The sequence below is a fragment of the Conger conger genome, chromosome 11 (assembly GCF_963514075.1).
Source record: "Conger conger chromosome 11, fConCon1.1, whole genome shotgun sequence".
Taxonomy (NCBI): Eukaryota; Metazoa; Chordata; class Actinopteri; order Anguilliformes; family Congridae; genus Conger; species Conger conger.
The window spans coordinates 19,883,196-19,899,932 of NC_083770.1; the positions used below are offsets into that span (position 1 = coordinate 19,883,196).

Below are 16,737 nucleotides of genomic sequence, written 5' to 3' on the forward strand. Positions count from 1 at the left end.
CTTGCGGTATTATCCTAAAGAGGCACTCAGAGTTCACTGGACCTCAGCATGAACGGAAAAAAGGGCCGGTGCAGTTCACCCGTCGTTCGGCTACGTGAACAAACTCACAACTCCTTGTTACGGGCAGAGAACGGACATGCTAAATGCTAATATTCAAATGTCATGCTGGAAACTATATATATAGGCTACATTGAATTTGTAATTCATTGAATATTTGTAATCCAGTCTAAATCATGTATTTAATCTTCGGAAAGAATGACTCTAATCAGGAATATTCCAAGAAACATTACTACCCTCTCGGAATTTCTCGAACATGGAGACATTTGTCTTGCTTGTTTGTTGAGGTTACGCCATGTTGCTTCATCTGGCCTTGCAGCAGAGGGTCGCTGGTGACCTTTGACCTTTCTCCCAGGCCTTGTGCTATTCTAGGTGGCCAGCTAAGCACTAGGGACAGCATCCATTCAGATTTCAAAGGTACGGGTCATGTGATAGTATGATTTATAATGGTCAGACTGGTTTTTAATTTCCACAGAAAATAAAAATAGCACTGGTAGTAAAGCAATAGGCTGTGTGGATTTTAAAACTGCAGCTACATCTACAAACACATGCACACCTTCGCTTGAGTTGGAACTGTAGTGTATGTGTTGAAATAAACCCCTTTTCAACATTTCCATGAGTTGGGAAATAAGGGGAAAATGTGCTTCTTGGAGCAACAATCAGCTGAAACACAGCGCTAGCATGAGAATTAGACTGCGCACAAGATTTATAACAGAACGGAAAGCCAGCTTTGCTGAATTGGAACAGAGAGAGTCCAGGGGAATAAAGTAAAGCATTGTGATGTCACTTCCTGCACTTAAAGCTGGGCTTTCCTGTCCAGAGGAATGTTCTCCGTTTGATTGGCAACAACAACTGCGGTCTGGGGAGAGAGCGGGCACTCAGCAGAACAAGGCGCTCGGCGCAGCCAGGAAAATGAAGTTAAGCTAAGCATTAAGAGAGGGAGGCAGAGCAGAACAATGGACAGAGAGGTCTGAGAAAGGGTGCAGGCTGGAGGGAGAGGTCCCTGTGGGAGAGGAGAGGAGAGCAGGACTGCTCAGGATCACAGAGAGAGAGAGGGAGGGAGAGAGAGAGGGGGACAGGGGACGATATGGGGGAGAGGTCAGCACAGCTGGGAACGGGAACATTCCCACGGCAGGACAAACTCAGCTAACCATCACACACACACTCTCTCTCTCTCACACACACATACACACACTCTCTCACACACAGACACACACGCACTCATATACACACACTCACACACACACACACACATGCAGAAACACGCACACACATACACACACACACACATACAGACGCATACACACGCATATACACACACACACTCACACACATACACACTCTCTCACACACAGACACACACACACTCACATACACACACTCTCACAAACACACATGCAGAACACGCACACACACACACATACACACACCCACACATACACAGACGCAGAAACACGCACACCCTCACACCCACACATACACACACACTCACACACACATGCACAAACATACACCCACACATACATACACACACTCACATACACACATGCACAAACATACACACACACATGCATACATACACACACACAAGCACAAAATCAATTTTCCACAAGAGACCATGATCTCTCCCCGTAGGCTGCATTGTTGAACCCTTAAACTTTCTCTAAAAGCCCAGGTGACCAGCACTGCATTTCACGCTTTCACAAGAGGGCCTTTGCACCAGGCGTATGGTGGGCTGACTGTGACCTCCAGTTTCTGAGACACTGAAACATTTCTGACAACACCCAAGTGGAGTGTATACGCAGAGCTCCCACACAGACAGGATCTCCCCAACACCGAGTCTCTGGCTTATAATTACGATGGCCGCAGGAATGTACCCGCCCCAATCCATCCTTCCCCACTTCCGCTCCCTCGCTCCCTCTCTCCGTTTTCCCACAGCTCAGGCAGGGGCAGGGCAGGGAGGCGCCCCTGGGAGGGGTTTTGGGGTGTGGGGGGGTGCTGGGAGTGAGGGAGAGGAGAGGGAGGTCGGTGCACAGATCTGATCTCCACCCAGAACCCAGCTGGGATAGGACCCTCTCTTCAACTCCCTCTTGCCTTACCACTGAGCAACCCTACCACCAAGCTAACACACACATACATACACGCTCACACACAAACCTACCACCAAACTAACACACACATACATATACATATACACACTCACACACAAACCTACCACCAAGCCAACACACACATACATATACATATACATATACACACTCACACATAACCCTACCACCAAGCTAACACACATATACACATATACACACTCACACACAACCCTACCACCAAGCTAACACACACATATATATACATATATGAGCGGAATTGCGATTATGTAAGACACTTCTCATCTTCCTCCCTCTGCTCCCACACAAAGGTAGCGAGTGCTCCCCTCCAGCTGTGTTACTGGCTCTGGCGGGGGCGGGGGGGAGATCAGGGACAGCCTTGTGTGCAGTGGGGGACATAGACTGCCTCTCTCACCACTCCCCCTGCCCGCGATGAGGAGTAATGAAGAATGATCAGCCGTTTTGTGCAACTGCAGCGAAATGAGCACCAAAATATTCACTTCACATCCTGTTCCACAAAACAGAATTACTGAGTTAGCTGGATAACTGCACTGAGTAAAACCCACAAAGCAGGATTACTGAGTTAGCTGGATAACTGCACTGAGTAAAACCCACAAAGCAGGATTACTGAGTTAGCTGGATAACTGCACTGAGTAAAACCCACAAAGCAGGATTACTGAGTTAGCTGGATAACTGCACTGAGTAAAACCCACAAAGCAGGATTACTGAGTTAGCTGGATAACTGCACTGAGTAAAACCCACAAAGCAGGATTACTGAGTTAGCTGGATAACTGCACCGGGTAAAACCCAGAACCTCCTGGAACATGGACTGAAGTAAAGACAATGGTTCTACTCAATTTTCTTATTCTGTGCAGTTATCCAGCTAACTGAGTAATCCTGCTTTGTGAAATCTCCCCTGGTGTACACTCAAATCAACAACTGATATAATTCCAAATAATAAGAAAAGTACTTGGTAGAGTACATTCCTATGCCATCCTTACTAACTATAGCTGCCAAAGCAACTATAAAATCAAATCTCCTCTTCCCAAAGGCAATTCTTTCACAGAGCTGCATCCAAGTCCCACCATATTATTTTCAGACAGGACAACAGACAAACCTACTGTACACACTAGCAAGGGAAATGATAAGCATCACCGCGGTAGAGAGAAGACAAAAGACAAAGAAAAGAAAAAGTACAGAGAAACCTCAAACGTCACCAGAGAAAAACGGCTTTGCAGAAGGCACTCATGCATCAGCCCTTTAATACCCCTGCACTGCCTGACACACTGCAGCTCAGTGGGGCACTTTACTGCAGTATAACGGAGTCAAACTTTAAACTTAATGCTATATCACTCCAGCATATGAGCAGATAATGCAATTAAATCACAACTTTTAAGGCTCTGAGAGTTTTACTGTCTGCCCTGGATATTAAATTACTCACTTTTGCCATTCTGATTTAATTAAAACGTTACAGTACCGCAGAATCCAACCTTTCAAAACCACCTCCATAAGAGTTCAATAAATGGAATGCGTTACTATGGTTTCACACCCGTGGGGTTTCAAAAAGCATCAAACTCGCCCACTTTCACAATAGATGGAGTGTTCGAGGTTCAGAAGCTCTTCAGGAACTTACTGTATATATTTGTAACATGAACTCAGATAGTACACCACATTTAAAAAAGTGCATTTCTCTTTTATAGCTTAAGCCTAAATCCTACATCAGCCATAAATGAAATATTTAACGGGTATAGTCAAGCAGGGGTTTTATTGCTTGAGGGCTTGTTCTGCTGGGGATATCCTGAGAATTCAGGTCCTGCCGTTAGGCACAACGATGTGGGGCTGAAGATCAGGTTGTGCAATCTTCTCCTGGGCTTGCTAGCAGAAAGCTGACCAGGCTCAGATCTGGCCAATGCAAACACAGTCTGTCTTTAGCCTTGCAATGAGAATTAATACCTTACTTGTTTCCCGCAAGTAGAAAATATGAGCTTGTTTTAAGTTCATCTTTGCTTGATAAGTGACATTTCCCAACCCCATTGTTAGAAAACCCCAGGATTGACTCGGCTCCACCTGGCTTGTAATGGCACAGAGCCAAATCGCCACGGTTACTGAGAAGGGAGTATCTGCCACACTGACCCCAGCCCACACGACAGACCCCGCTGGGGCACTCCAAATTCCAGCGCACACCGGACACCCCTCAAAGCAGCTACACGCGGCTCTGGTTTCCCTCGAGCGAGGAGAACAGGAGCGTTTGGGAATGTTCGACGGTGAGAAGGGGCTGAGCAGCCCTTGTGAGCTCCTGGTTGAGCCCATAAGTCTGAAAGCCATCCAGCACTGCGACAGGCCTGGTCCCAGGGTCACCGGTTCACCAAGGGTCACTGCTTCGAGGACCGAGTGTGCTATAAAAGCCACTTCTTCGTAAAAGTGTGAAATTGAACTCTAAAACGTCTCTTTCCACAGAGGATTGATGGATTAGTGAACAGCCCAGGGTGTATTCCTGCCCACTGCATGCTGGGATTGACCCTACTCCCACCACAACCCTGACCAGGAATAAATGTCCTGGAACACAGATGGAGGGATGGATGGATGATGGATGGAACTTCAGGGGGGCGAAAACTGCTAAACAAGAAGAGTAAAAAGCTGTGTGACATTGTGATGAACAGAACATTCTCTAATCAGACTAAAGGCTCAGACTTGGCTAGGCTGGTGTTTGTCGGCATTGGGCTTCAGGTCTGGGGGGGGACGTTTCTGGCTCGAGGCCTGGGTCAGAGAGCGGGTTCTTTAAGAGCTGTTACTGTACGTGTAACGGACCGCTCCCGTGAAAACAGCTGAACCGCAGGTTAGCCCTGCTGACACAGGGAGAGGGAAAGGAAATTCACCCGGAACGCAAACATTCCTTTTCTCCCCAGCCGTGATCCTTCGGGGGTTAGCCACAGCTCCGCTCGGGCCTGAAAAACCCATTCACTGTACGCTACGCTAACGCTGCAGTGCAGCAGATGGAAAACACAAATGTTATCTATTCCCTGTGCAAGGATGTAAGACATTACCATCCTTTAAACACAGGGAAAAAAAAGACATTCGGTAAAAGGATTAGATCTGACGGGGCTTTGATGCCGTTTGGCGGTCTTTAATGTCACTGGGGGAGACTGTTCCTCATTGTTGCAGAGTCATGAAGAAATTAAGAGAAGAAGAAAATCTTAAAGAGATTAATTTGTGACAGTTGCTGTCGGGGGATGGCATGTGAAATTAATTAGGAAGTGGTTGAATACAAAGCCTGTTAAACAACTTCACTCTGCAGCAGAACTCAGCAGAGTCACAAAGCAGATATTGATTAAATCATAATAAGTCATTTCTGAGCAAAGACATACAAGGTTATTATCTACGCTTCCTTTCAGACAAATGGCGACACAAAGAACTATTGAGATGCAGGAACTGGAGGCATTAAGAATCTCTCTCAGTCTCTCCACTTTCAGCTAAAAAGAAGAGAGCAGGACATGGTATAGTCCCCTCTTGTCTGTCAAACACAGCATCAAACACAGCCATCACAGTCTGTGGCACTCCTTTAACTGGAGCTCTTAAGATAAGAAGCGTTAACAGTTTCTTTATATCTGCAGCTTTAGATATCGGGTCCCTGTGTGCCAAAGACTTTTGCTTAAACAGGGAAAACCGTCTTACCTCATTGGCAATATTTGTAGCTCATTCAGCCAAAAAGTTATAGAAATAAGATTTTAAGTCTAAATATAAGACTAAGATAGTTGTTAAGACTGATTTATTTTTTGTTTTTTTGCAGTGCATACGTATTTGGTGAAATACGTATTCAAATACTTTTCTTTGCGTGATTAATCTTGTCGGCTGGGGCCTCTCTGTGCGGAGTTTGCATGTTCTCCCCGTGTCTGCGTGGGTTTCCTCCGGGTACTCCGGTTTCCACAAGACATGCAGGTTAGGCCGATTGCAGAGTCTAAATTGCCCATAGGTATGAGTGTGTGAGTGAATGGTGTGTGCCCTGCGATGGACTGGCGACCTGTCCAGGGTATATTCCTGCCTTTCACCCAATGTATGCTGTACCCTGTTCAGGATAAGCAGGTTAGGATAATGAATGAATGAATGAATGAATGGTGGAATTGAGCCAACCAATTCTAATGATTCTGATGTCTTTCTGCTTTAGGTATGCTACTAACACAGACCCCAGACAATCAGAAGCCTATGCCCACTGAATAAACAAACATAAAAAATGTTCTTCAAACATGCCAATCAATGTAACAGGACATCAATTTAAATAAATACTATTCATCGCAGTTCAAATAGTCTTTTGAGATGTGTTTATCTTCCATATTCATATCTCGATAAACATACGATATATCGTGCAGTCCTAGTGGTTAGCCTTTTTTATGACACCTGGGTTTCTCGCCGCCCTAATCTTCTCTGCTTCTCTGCACCCAAACAGTACAGAGAGGTCACTGCAGTGTGGGTTAGGGTGGGGTCATCAATGACCACACCCTAGCACTCTGTTTAGCCCTGTAATCTGTGGTGCTTATTTGTGGCAGGGGGCACTCTAAATCCAGGGGGCTTTTCTTGGACTGGGACCAGCGTTACGAGAATCTGGGGCTAATCAGATCAGCCGGCACAATAGTACCGTTGACCCCCCTGAGCTGGGCGCCGCAAGCTTTTCCAAATATAGACGTCCGCCTGGATGCGGGACCGGGTAACCGTCGTGACCTACAAAGCTGACTGACTGTCTGGGGCATTTCCCATAGAGCTGTGTACGCTGCAAAGACCAACCAACCAAACCAACCAATCTTAACTTACGTTTGTCTTGTGTATTTCTATGCCTTTTTCGCTAAATAAGATAACATACCTTCCAACAGGGTGAGACAGTTTGACTAATTTCAAGATTTGACAATGGGGTAATTCTTGATTTGCTAGTGGGGTAAGTCTTACCGATGGTGTAAGACAAATTCACTTGTCAAGGAAAAAATTACTTAAAACAAGTCTCACTACAAGTCTAAAACGCTTGTTATGAAATACTTTTTTTTTACAGTGTGCTGACTTCCATGCTAAAGGAGTTGGACTGAAACAACATAACAATCCAGAACTCCGGTGGATAGGTCAGGTCGCTGTGGAAAGAATGCTGGGAAGAGGGTGAGAGATAACTCGCTCAGGGGGCATGTTGTGATACCTGCCGTAAGAGAGACACAAACTATAACTTCACACACGACCAACCGGCAGGTGGGGCCAGCACAGCCCTGGGTGTAATAAAAAGAGCCTAATCATTTTACTGGAGCTACTGATAATCCCAACACATTTAAAATGGCCAACGGTTTTTAATGTGTCGGGGGATGGGGCTGTAAATCTGATCCTGGGGCTAGCCTGAGACTGTCAGATCTACACTCCAGCTGAGCTGAATAAAATACTGGACTGATTAGCATGTGAAATGGAGGCAGTGACCTGACCTTGTATTTGAGGACGCATGACTGGCATTGGTTAATGTGCCTCCTGATCCCACTACACACACTACTCACGGCAAAAACCTGAACATTTAAGTCTATCTCATCAAGAATGTTAGTCTTATATTTAGGTTTAAAATCTGATTTAATTTCATTTTTTGCTGAATAATACAAAACTATTGCCAGTAAGGTGAGACAGTTTTGACTTATTTCAAGATTTGCCAGTGACAGTAACTTAAAACAAGCTAATATTTGCTTTTTACTTGAGAGAAAAAAAAGATGATACAACATCCTTGTGTTCATTGCAATTTCTGCTTTCCAAGACTGGAATTTTGCTGCCATGCTGAAGAACAATCAATGAATTTTCAGTGCAGTGGCCACTGTACAGAGACACTTCTGGGGTGTCATTAGAATATAGATAAACCAGCATTAAAATGGAGAGGGTAGGAAGGGGATTAGCCTGCCTTGGTAGTCTCACCCTCCAGTAGTTACCAGGTAGTCTGGAAGAGGTCCAAAAAGATGGATCCCTTTCATCTTTCACTGTGGCTGGTTACTGGTTCAGACCTTTAAACCCCTGTCACAAAAAGCTGCGGTGAACTGCAAAAACTGCCTGTCTTAACAAGTGTCTTTAGTCTTGTAATAAGGCTTAAGACGTTTTTCTCTCAATGAGAAAATATTAGCTTGTTTTAAGTTACTGTTTGCTCGTGTGAAGTTCTCACTCATTGGCAAATCTCGAAATGAGTCAAACTTTCTCACCCCATTGGCAGTTTTTTTGTTTCATTGAGCAAAAAAATAAGTAAGATTTTAGGTCTAAATATAAGACTAAGGCACTTCTTAAGTCTTATTTTTTGGTACAAACAGTCCGCTAAAACCCGCCGCGATCGGCGAGCCTGATACAGGCCGCTAAAACCCGCTGCGTTAACGCGCTCTTAAAGCCCAGATTACAGCCCCATTCCCGTGTTCATAAACGCATCGGAACGCGCACTCTTCAGCGGGTTGTTTATGAGACGGGTCTTTCTTCCTTGCAGTACACCTGCATCTGTAAAAGCCATTGATGTGTGTCTGTTTTTGTTCTGCTGTGGTAAAGTGTACGGGTGCTATAAAACAGATGTGATGAAGAGAGAGAGAGCGTGAGGGTCTGCTGAACACATTGTCCCTCTCTCCACTGCTTGTTTTGACTGCAGCTTTCACAAACTGTCATGGAGCACACGCTCACATCTTTAACAGAGTGAGACACGATATGAGTGAGTGTGTGGCAGATTTAGGGAATACATGTTTGTGTGTGCCTGAAGAGTGTGTTAGACAGTGTGTGTGTGTGTATGTGTGTGTCTGTGTATGTGTGTTGAAGGTGTGTGGGGTTTTGACTGTGGTAGATTGTGAGTAGGGTTTGTGATTATGTCTGTCTAGTATGAGCTTTTTGTGTGTGTGAGTGTGTGTGTGTGTGTGTGTGTGCAAGGTGAATGTGCATTTGTCTATGCACACGTTTTGAGTGCGTGTGCTTTGATTATGTGTAGTGAGACAAAGTGTGTGTCTGCGTGTGTTCATGTCACTGTGTTGTGGGTGTGTGTGATGAGTTATCGTATTTAGACTACATCTGTAGCGATATCTTTGGCATCCCTAGGAATGACACACTAGCAGCACAGCAGCTACAGGGGATATCCTGTCACAACCTACCATTAATTTGGCTGAATTTATGGAACCTGAATCATTTATGAACTCTTCCTGACACTTTGACTGCAGAGCAGAATAACAGTTTAACCGAAAAGGCCTGTAACCAAAACAGGCTAATTAGCTTTTTCTTTATTCTACTCCATCTCATAAATACATGGCTTCCTGTGAGAAGCGCAATGCTAACTACAGTTTCCACAAATTTCCATATTATCTAATGCTGCAGGACCTGTTCCTCTCCTGAATAATAATGGATACATAAACACCAGCCAAGTGAGCTGCAGGTGAGATTCAAATTCACATTATGTTGTTCGCCAAAACAAAATACAATTTGTAGAGCAAAACTGTGCAATTTGACAGTGTGTGCTCATTGAAGCATTGTTTCCCGCACCCTGGTACTGTATGTAGACCATGTGAAAAAATGGTATACTAAGCACAATTCACATGAACTTTCATTATAATTCCAAGTATTCCCAAGTATCAAGCATTATACTTGAGGTAAACTTCACACTGCAAAAACAAAAAAATAGTTCAATATTTCTTGAGTTTCTAAATAAAACCAAACTATTGCCAATAGATAGATGGATTAATTTCACGATTTGCCAATGAGGTAAGAAAATGTCACAAACAGTAACTACAAACAAGCAAATCTTTTCTACCGGAGAAAAAGTCTCATTACAAATCTAAGACCTGTTTTTCACACATACGCTCAATGCTCCTCATCCTCTGTAACACAGAGAACAGACAGTAAGGCTCTCTTGCCGTTCAAGATTGTATTTCTCCAAGGTCAGATCAAGGGGGCTCTCCTCTGTGTGGAGGTGGATGTGATGCCGGGGTTGTGGAGACATTCCCCTCTCTGCCAGTTTGGGCTCTGGTTACTAATGGCACCCAGGCCCTCTATGGCCCCTGTTTGATCAATAAGACTTGTGTGTCTCAGCCCTTTTATGACAGATCGGTTGACCCCACACGGTAGAATTTCCAAGTGCTTTTCAACAGACACACCTCACACTGCAGGCAGAGTGCCACACACACACACACACACACACACACACAGACACACACACAGTCTACCAACAGAATTGTGACACTTCTTTCCCGGAATCAATCCCAAAAGCAGGACAGTGACTGGAGGGGGGGTTAGGGGATGGGGGATTGGCATGAGGCGCTCTCAGCAAGCTTAAAACCTGCTTCTAAGTATAAGCATAGCGAGAGAGAGAGAGAGAGAAAGAGGGAGGGAGAGAGAGCGAAAAGGAGAAGGGGAGGAGAGAAGACATCTGTGTCTCTCCTTATCTCTCTCCTCCAGGCCGCTATAGCTACTAGGTCACTAGGGAGAGCAGACTGCACATTACAGTACAGACCCACAGTACAGACCCACAGAACAGGCCCACAGTACAGTACAGACCCACAGTGCAGTACAGGCCCACAGAACAGTACAGACCCACAGAACAGTACAGACCCACAGTACAGTACAGGTCCAAAGTATAGTACAGACCCACAGAACAGTACAGACCCACAGTACAGTACAGGTCCAAAGTATAGTACAGACCCACAGAACAGTACAGACCCACAGAACAGTACAGACCCACAGAACAGTACAGACCCACAGTACAGTACAGGCCCACAATGCAGTTCAGGTCCACAGTGTGGAGAGTGACCGCCGGACATGAGGAAATGAATACACTGAACAAGAGGACGCCATCACACCGTCAAAATAAGGACTGGAACTGCGTGAGCCTTCATTTCCTCTCCTTTTAGATGGAAACAGACCACATTAGCATGGCTGCCCTGAGCACTATATACACGTGTCCTGTAGAAATACAGACAACCCACACACCCACAACACGCATCCGTAACCTGCATCAAGGTTAATACCAGAGGTCACCGCGGCCGTGCCAAGAGCATCCAGGCGTGCCGTTTAAATTCAACCATAAACCCCATCGCCACCCCCCACTCTGCATAACAGCAGGCGTCAGACTTAATCCCTGCACTGAGGATGAGGAGGGCTGACTGCCGATGAAGAGCTGACGTTCCCGGCATCGAACAGGCGGCTGATCCGGGCCGGCACCTCTCCCACCCCTCAGCCACGAGCGCAGCGTTCCTGGTTTTCCGGAACGTCGTCTGCGCCGGGATCACGTGCCCGTGACATTCCCACTGCCGGCTCAGCAGCGTCTCTCATCGGATTAATATCGATTTTGCTTTTTATTGCTGTCATGCCTGAGTAGGAGCTCCATTTTATCAGTTATCATTATGTTTTTATTGTAATTGCTTTATGGCAATGGGGGTGTTGTTGCTGTTGGTTGCCATTAGCAGCTCTTCTGGGGGTCGTGAGGGCCAGCCAGCCTGGGGGAGAAGCCGGGAGCGTGGAGGAGGGGGTGAAGGGGCCAGTGACCAGTGTGCTACAGAGGGAGGAGGGGGTGAAGGGGCCAGTGACCAGTGTGCTACAGAGAGAGGGGGGGTGAAGGGGCCAGTGACCAGTGTGCTACAGAGGGAGGAGGGGGGTCTGGTCTTTCTCAAGTGCAGCTCTGGGTCAGTGTAGTAACAGGCTGTGCCGGGATCGGAGCAAAAGGCTCTGAGAGAGAGTGTGTGTGTGTGTGTGTGTGTGTGTGTGTGTGTGTGTGAGTGTGTGTGTGTGCGCGCGTGAGAGTGACAAAGCCAAATAGAGAAACAGAGAGAGAAAGAGAGAGCCATAGAGAGAAAAGGACTGAGTTTGTCTTGCATGTTCTGTGTTGCAATGTGTGGGCATGAGAGAGAGACTGGGAGTGAGGGAATATGTGATGTTTTCTGAGTACACTGTGCGCACACACAGGTGTTGTGCAAGAGAGAGAGAGAGGTTGAGTTAGAGTGTTCGCCTTTCCTCCAGAAATAGTACGCTCTGTACATGTGCGTGTGTGTGTGTGCGCTTCCATGTGTGGTTGGGGTCCACTGAAACAGGGCCTGCACAGGTGCACAGGAGGAGCTCTAATAATAGCTTTGGGAAGGGGTTCAGTTTAGCCCGGTTGGAGCACTAGTACTACTGGCTAACACGTGCCTGGCCCCCAAAGGATCTATTGCTCCATCTTTCTTTCTTTCACTCACTCACTCACTCTCTCGCACACTCACTAACATTCTCACTCACTCACGCACTCACACACTTGCTCACTCACTAACATTCTCACTCACACACTCACTAACATTCTCGCTCACACACTCACTCACTCACTCACTCACTCACTCACTCACTCACTCCCTCACTCCCTCACTCCCTCACTCACTCACTCACTCACACACTCACTCACACACTCACTCACTCACTCACTCACTCACTCACTCACTCACTCACACACTCACACACTCACTCACACACTCACTCACTCACTCACTCACTCACTCACTCACTCACTCACTCACTCACTCACTCACTCACTCACTCACACACACACTCTCTCACTCACACTCTCACTCACAGGCCTTCACTTCTCAAAATGAAAACAGGACACCTCCCTCTCTGCTCAGCGCTTGGCTACAATCTCATTCCCCGTTTGCTCCAAAAATAAAAAAGCTAAAGCTAAAAGCTCTCCACTCTGAGGACCTCTCTTCCAGAAGCACTCTTACAGGTACCCTGAGAGCTCTTACAGAGCTGGAAGTCCTCGGCTGTAAAAGATTTAAGTGGGCAGGCAGCCATATTCCAAAACGCTTGCAGGTAACTGCATTAAAGCGCAACACAGTCCTGGGTTTTTGCACTCTAAATAGCCCGCACTGAGCACTTTACACATCCCTGTTATGCACAGAGCAACAACGATCACACGTGGCTCTTTGCACAAAAACAGGGAATGCTGCAAAATGAGACCATTCTGGAATAACGGGTGCACAAAAAAAATGACTGACAGTTTAATGATGACTTCCTGAGATATCAATCGCTTTCACCCTCTGCCTGTCAACAATATATCACCTGCCTGTCCATACTGCAGGGGACCTAGCCAAGGAAGAGCCTCTCCGTCCATCTACGCAAATACATCATCCATAGAAATAAATCACTGCCTAAACATACAGCCTTTTTTTCCACCACCCAGCCAAATGGGAAAGCTGAGCGGTTCTCCCTACAGGTTCTGTGTGGATGTGTATTCCTGAGTGATGGGGTGCTTCTGAAAGAGGACATACAACAGGACAGAGGATCACTTTACAATACAATGGGAGCCTGTGCATGGTGTGTGGGTGTGTGTCTGTGTCTGTGTGTATGCGTGTGTGCCCATGGGCTTGTGTGTGTGACTCGGCCATACTCCAAAGCACATAATGGCTGCCAATAGTTTCACGGCAGCCCTTAATTTCCTGACTAATAGCGGCACTTCTTGTGAAGGTGTTTGCGTATCCAAGACGAGGCCTTGAGGTTAGGAAATGAATGAGCACTCAGTTCAGTAGCCTTGGTACTACAACACAGAAAACGCTTTAATGAACACAACAGCAGCTTGCCTCCCATTCATTCTATGGCTTGATGCTGCCGAGTCTTTTGAACGCAGTTATGCTGACACGCGCTGTAATTGCAACACAAGAGTGTTAACTATTTTCCCCCTGTTGAAAGCATGAATCACAATGCCAGGAACTCTTCTATTCATCAGAGCTGAAGAAGTCACAACTTAAAGAGGTGAGGGTACTGCCCAGAGTGAGGGTCACTGCCCGGAGAGTTCAAACCGTCTGTGTCTGCTCACCTGATCCAAGTGCCCCTTTTAACATTAGTCAAATGGCAGCTTGATGAGCTTAAACACGATTCAAACACTCAAGCTTCACCAACCTTCAGCTCTAGACATCAGACAACGTTGAGGGAGGTAGAGCCAAAAACGGCACTACTCAACTACTCATCCCGTGGGGCCCAGTATCTGCAGGTATTTGCTCTGATTTCACTAATTATTTCACCTGCTTGGTTTAGATAAAAAAGTGAATTGGTGAAATCAGGTGGTGTAGCGCACGGTTGAAATAAATGCCTGCAGACACTGCGACCCGCAGGATGTGGAGTTGAGTAGCGCTGGCCTAAAATGTTCTGTGCTAAACGGGCCAGCCGTTCAGACAAAGCGGGGGGTAACAGAGCTCACTTCCACGGGAGAGGGGTGGCTCTCTTCCCCTTCGCAGGAACTATAAATCTGTCATGGACGCCCCCGCCATAGGATGCTCGTCAATAGTGGGTGGAGCCCCTGAAATATCCAAACCCTAAAACGATTTAACGGTGGAATCACAACTAACACACATCAGAGATGGAATCTGTAGTAGTGATTGGAAGAAGCAACTATCATGGTGGTGCAGTTCTCGGTCTCATTGAAGCGGCAGCTACAAAACAGTACTTTGGAGTAGACTGCCAGCCCCTCTTCAAAAGTCTGCCTTATGACCCTGATTCTGGCTCGAAATGGCACACTACTGAAACCAAAATACATAATGGAAATATCACCCCCTCCCAAAGAAAACTGCACATTAATTAACACCCATGAATACCACCCTATGGCAAAATCACAAGATCAAAACCCCTACATTGCAGATACTGTGGTCTATTTCCCACAAAAGACAACCAGCCTTGTGTAAACTTGTCCTCCAGCAAGTTGTTGTATGCCGTGTAGTGGATTTGCCGTCTGCCTGGGGCGGAAAGGCTTTCAATTCAGTGAGAAAGTGATAAAAGAGCTGCCGTTAAAACAGGTGAAAAGATGTATAGTCATTGCGGTTCGATGCGGGCAACGGACCTCTCCCCTCGCAATCCGTAACGGCATTGGCACGTGCTACTGTACCAGCACAACTGATTTGACGCAGCTCCGTAATTGCTTCAGATAGCTACATTTCAGTTTTCAAAATTACTCTTCTTAACGTGTGAACATTAGTCAAAGAAAAGAAAATAGGAGTGAAAACACAATCTGTCACTTCGTTGGAGATGGCGAGTCAATTACGATTGCTGGCGCTTCATCTTCACTCGTTACACCGTGTTTACGCAATGACAATGACAACCGGGGAAACCATAACATAAACGCTGTTTTGTTTAGCACACTTGACAGGGCTTATGCGAATTTACAGAAAAAGCTTAAATATATAGGTTACTTCTTCCTCCCTGGAACTTCCGCAATGGAAAGATGCGTTCTGACCTTGCGCTGCAGAGCGCACCTGCTATATCCACTCTACTGGCACGGTAGCCCGAGAAATTAAGCAAACTAGCTACAGGCTGTGACAAGTCTACAGTTATGTAAAGTAGGGCATTTATGTAAATAACTATAGGCTAGTCTATCCCATTAGCCTGCTGGTCCCAGTGTTAAATCACATTTTCAAAACTATAGCCATTTTAATGTATAGTCAAATTACTCAAAAGCAGGAACAGATAGATATTGGTTCATGCATCACGTCGGTTAATAAAAAAATTAATCCGTCACACTTACTCGGTGGTTCTTGGAGTTGTTCATGTTTGTGGTGGCTCCTGAGAAAGCAGCAAACTCCAATCGGCCAGCACGCTACTAATGCAGCAATTGCCTACATGCAATATCCCGCACCCACACATCAACCTCCGCAACTCCAAGTCCGAGCCCACCCAATCACCCAATTTCAGAACAGCGATCGTCCTAACGGAGGTTTAATAATTCGGTTCAAGAGAAAAAGAGACCAGTTATAAAAATCGGGAAGTCCCTGCTCGCTCACGACCACCGGCGCCTGTCGCGGTCATCTGACCCTGATCATCTCTCCGGGTTGTCATCGGCTCCTCTTCGAGTTGCTTACCGCGGGGGGGAGTTCAGATTGAGCGCAGTGAGGACCAACCAGAGGTACAACAGAAGAGGCGGGCGTATTTCAGTAGGCTAGCCCAAGTGTGAGCCGTGCTGTACATCAAAGGCAATTTAAAGCATGTGAGTGCAAACTGATATCTCCAAATCTGTATCGAGACGGTGCAGCGATTTCCGAAATAAATAGATGACAACGTGCTTCCGATTCGCCGGGAGCTACTGCTGGACGGTGGCACAAGAATAGGTTACACTCTGCAGCCAGTCTGAAACGCAGTGAGAAGTGCCAGCTATATTAAAAAGGCAAACAAAAACATGTCAAAGTCGCGCACAGAGCACCACTGAGCGGACACCAGACCCGTCCTAAGCTTTGATGCAGCTCATACCCTCTCTCTACTGCTCGACCATTTTCCACGGGCGCCGAAGATGTTTCGGGATTACATCATCGGACGATCTAACAATAGCAGTGGAGACAGAGGATGGCATTGTGCGAATGAGAGAGAAAACCGCGCGTCCTTAAACTTCGTGATTTGTTTAGCTTAAGTTAAACTCAAAACGTATGCCAACTTTCATTTTGCTTGAATAAGACGAACAAATCTATTATAAATCTATAACAAATACAATGGCATATCTGACATATGCTTTTAAAAATATGTTCAAAGCCCACATTTTGAACTATATTGGACACGTGGTAATTCGGTAGCCTAACGAGCGTAATAGAACCAAAACCTTTAATGCTTGTTGTTCACA

At 46.1% G+C, this 16,737-nt stretch overlaps 1 protein-coding gene across 5 annotated transcripts in view; it reads right to left on the reverse strand.

The window, feature by feature from the left end:
• rtkna (rhotekin a) overlaps positions 1-16,737 on the reverse strand; it is an 84,594-nt gene that overhangs the window by 23,370 nt on the left and 44,487 nt on the right. The window contains exon 1 of one of the 5 annotated variants that reach the window (XM_061261534.1): positions 15,655-15,938. The exons of the other annotated variants lie outside the window; for them this stretch is intronic. Within the exon in view, the coding sequence (XP_061117518.1) occupies positions 15,655-15,678 (24 nt within the window). The 5' untranslated portion in view covers positions 15,679-15,938. Of the gene's footprint in view, positions 1-15,654; positions 15,939-16,737 lie in introns of those variants that run through there. 5 annotated transcript variants of the gene reach the window in all.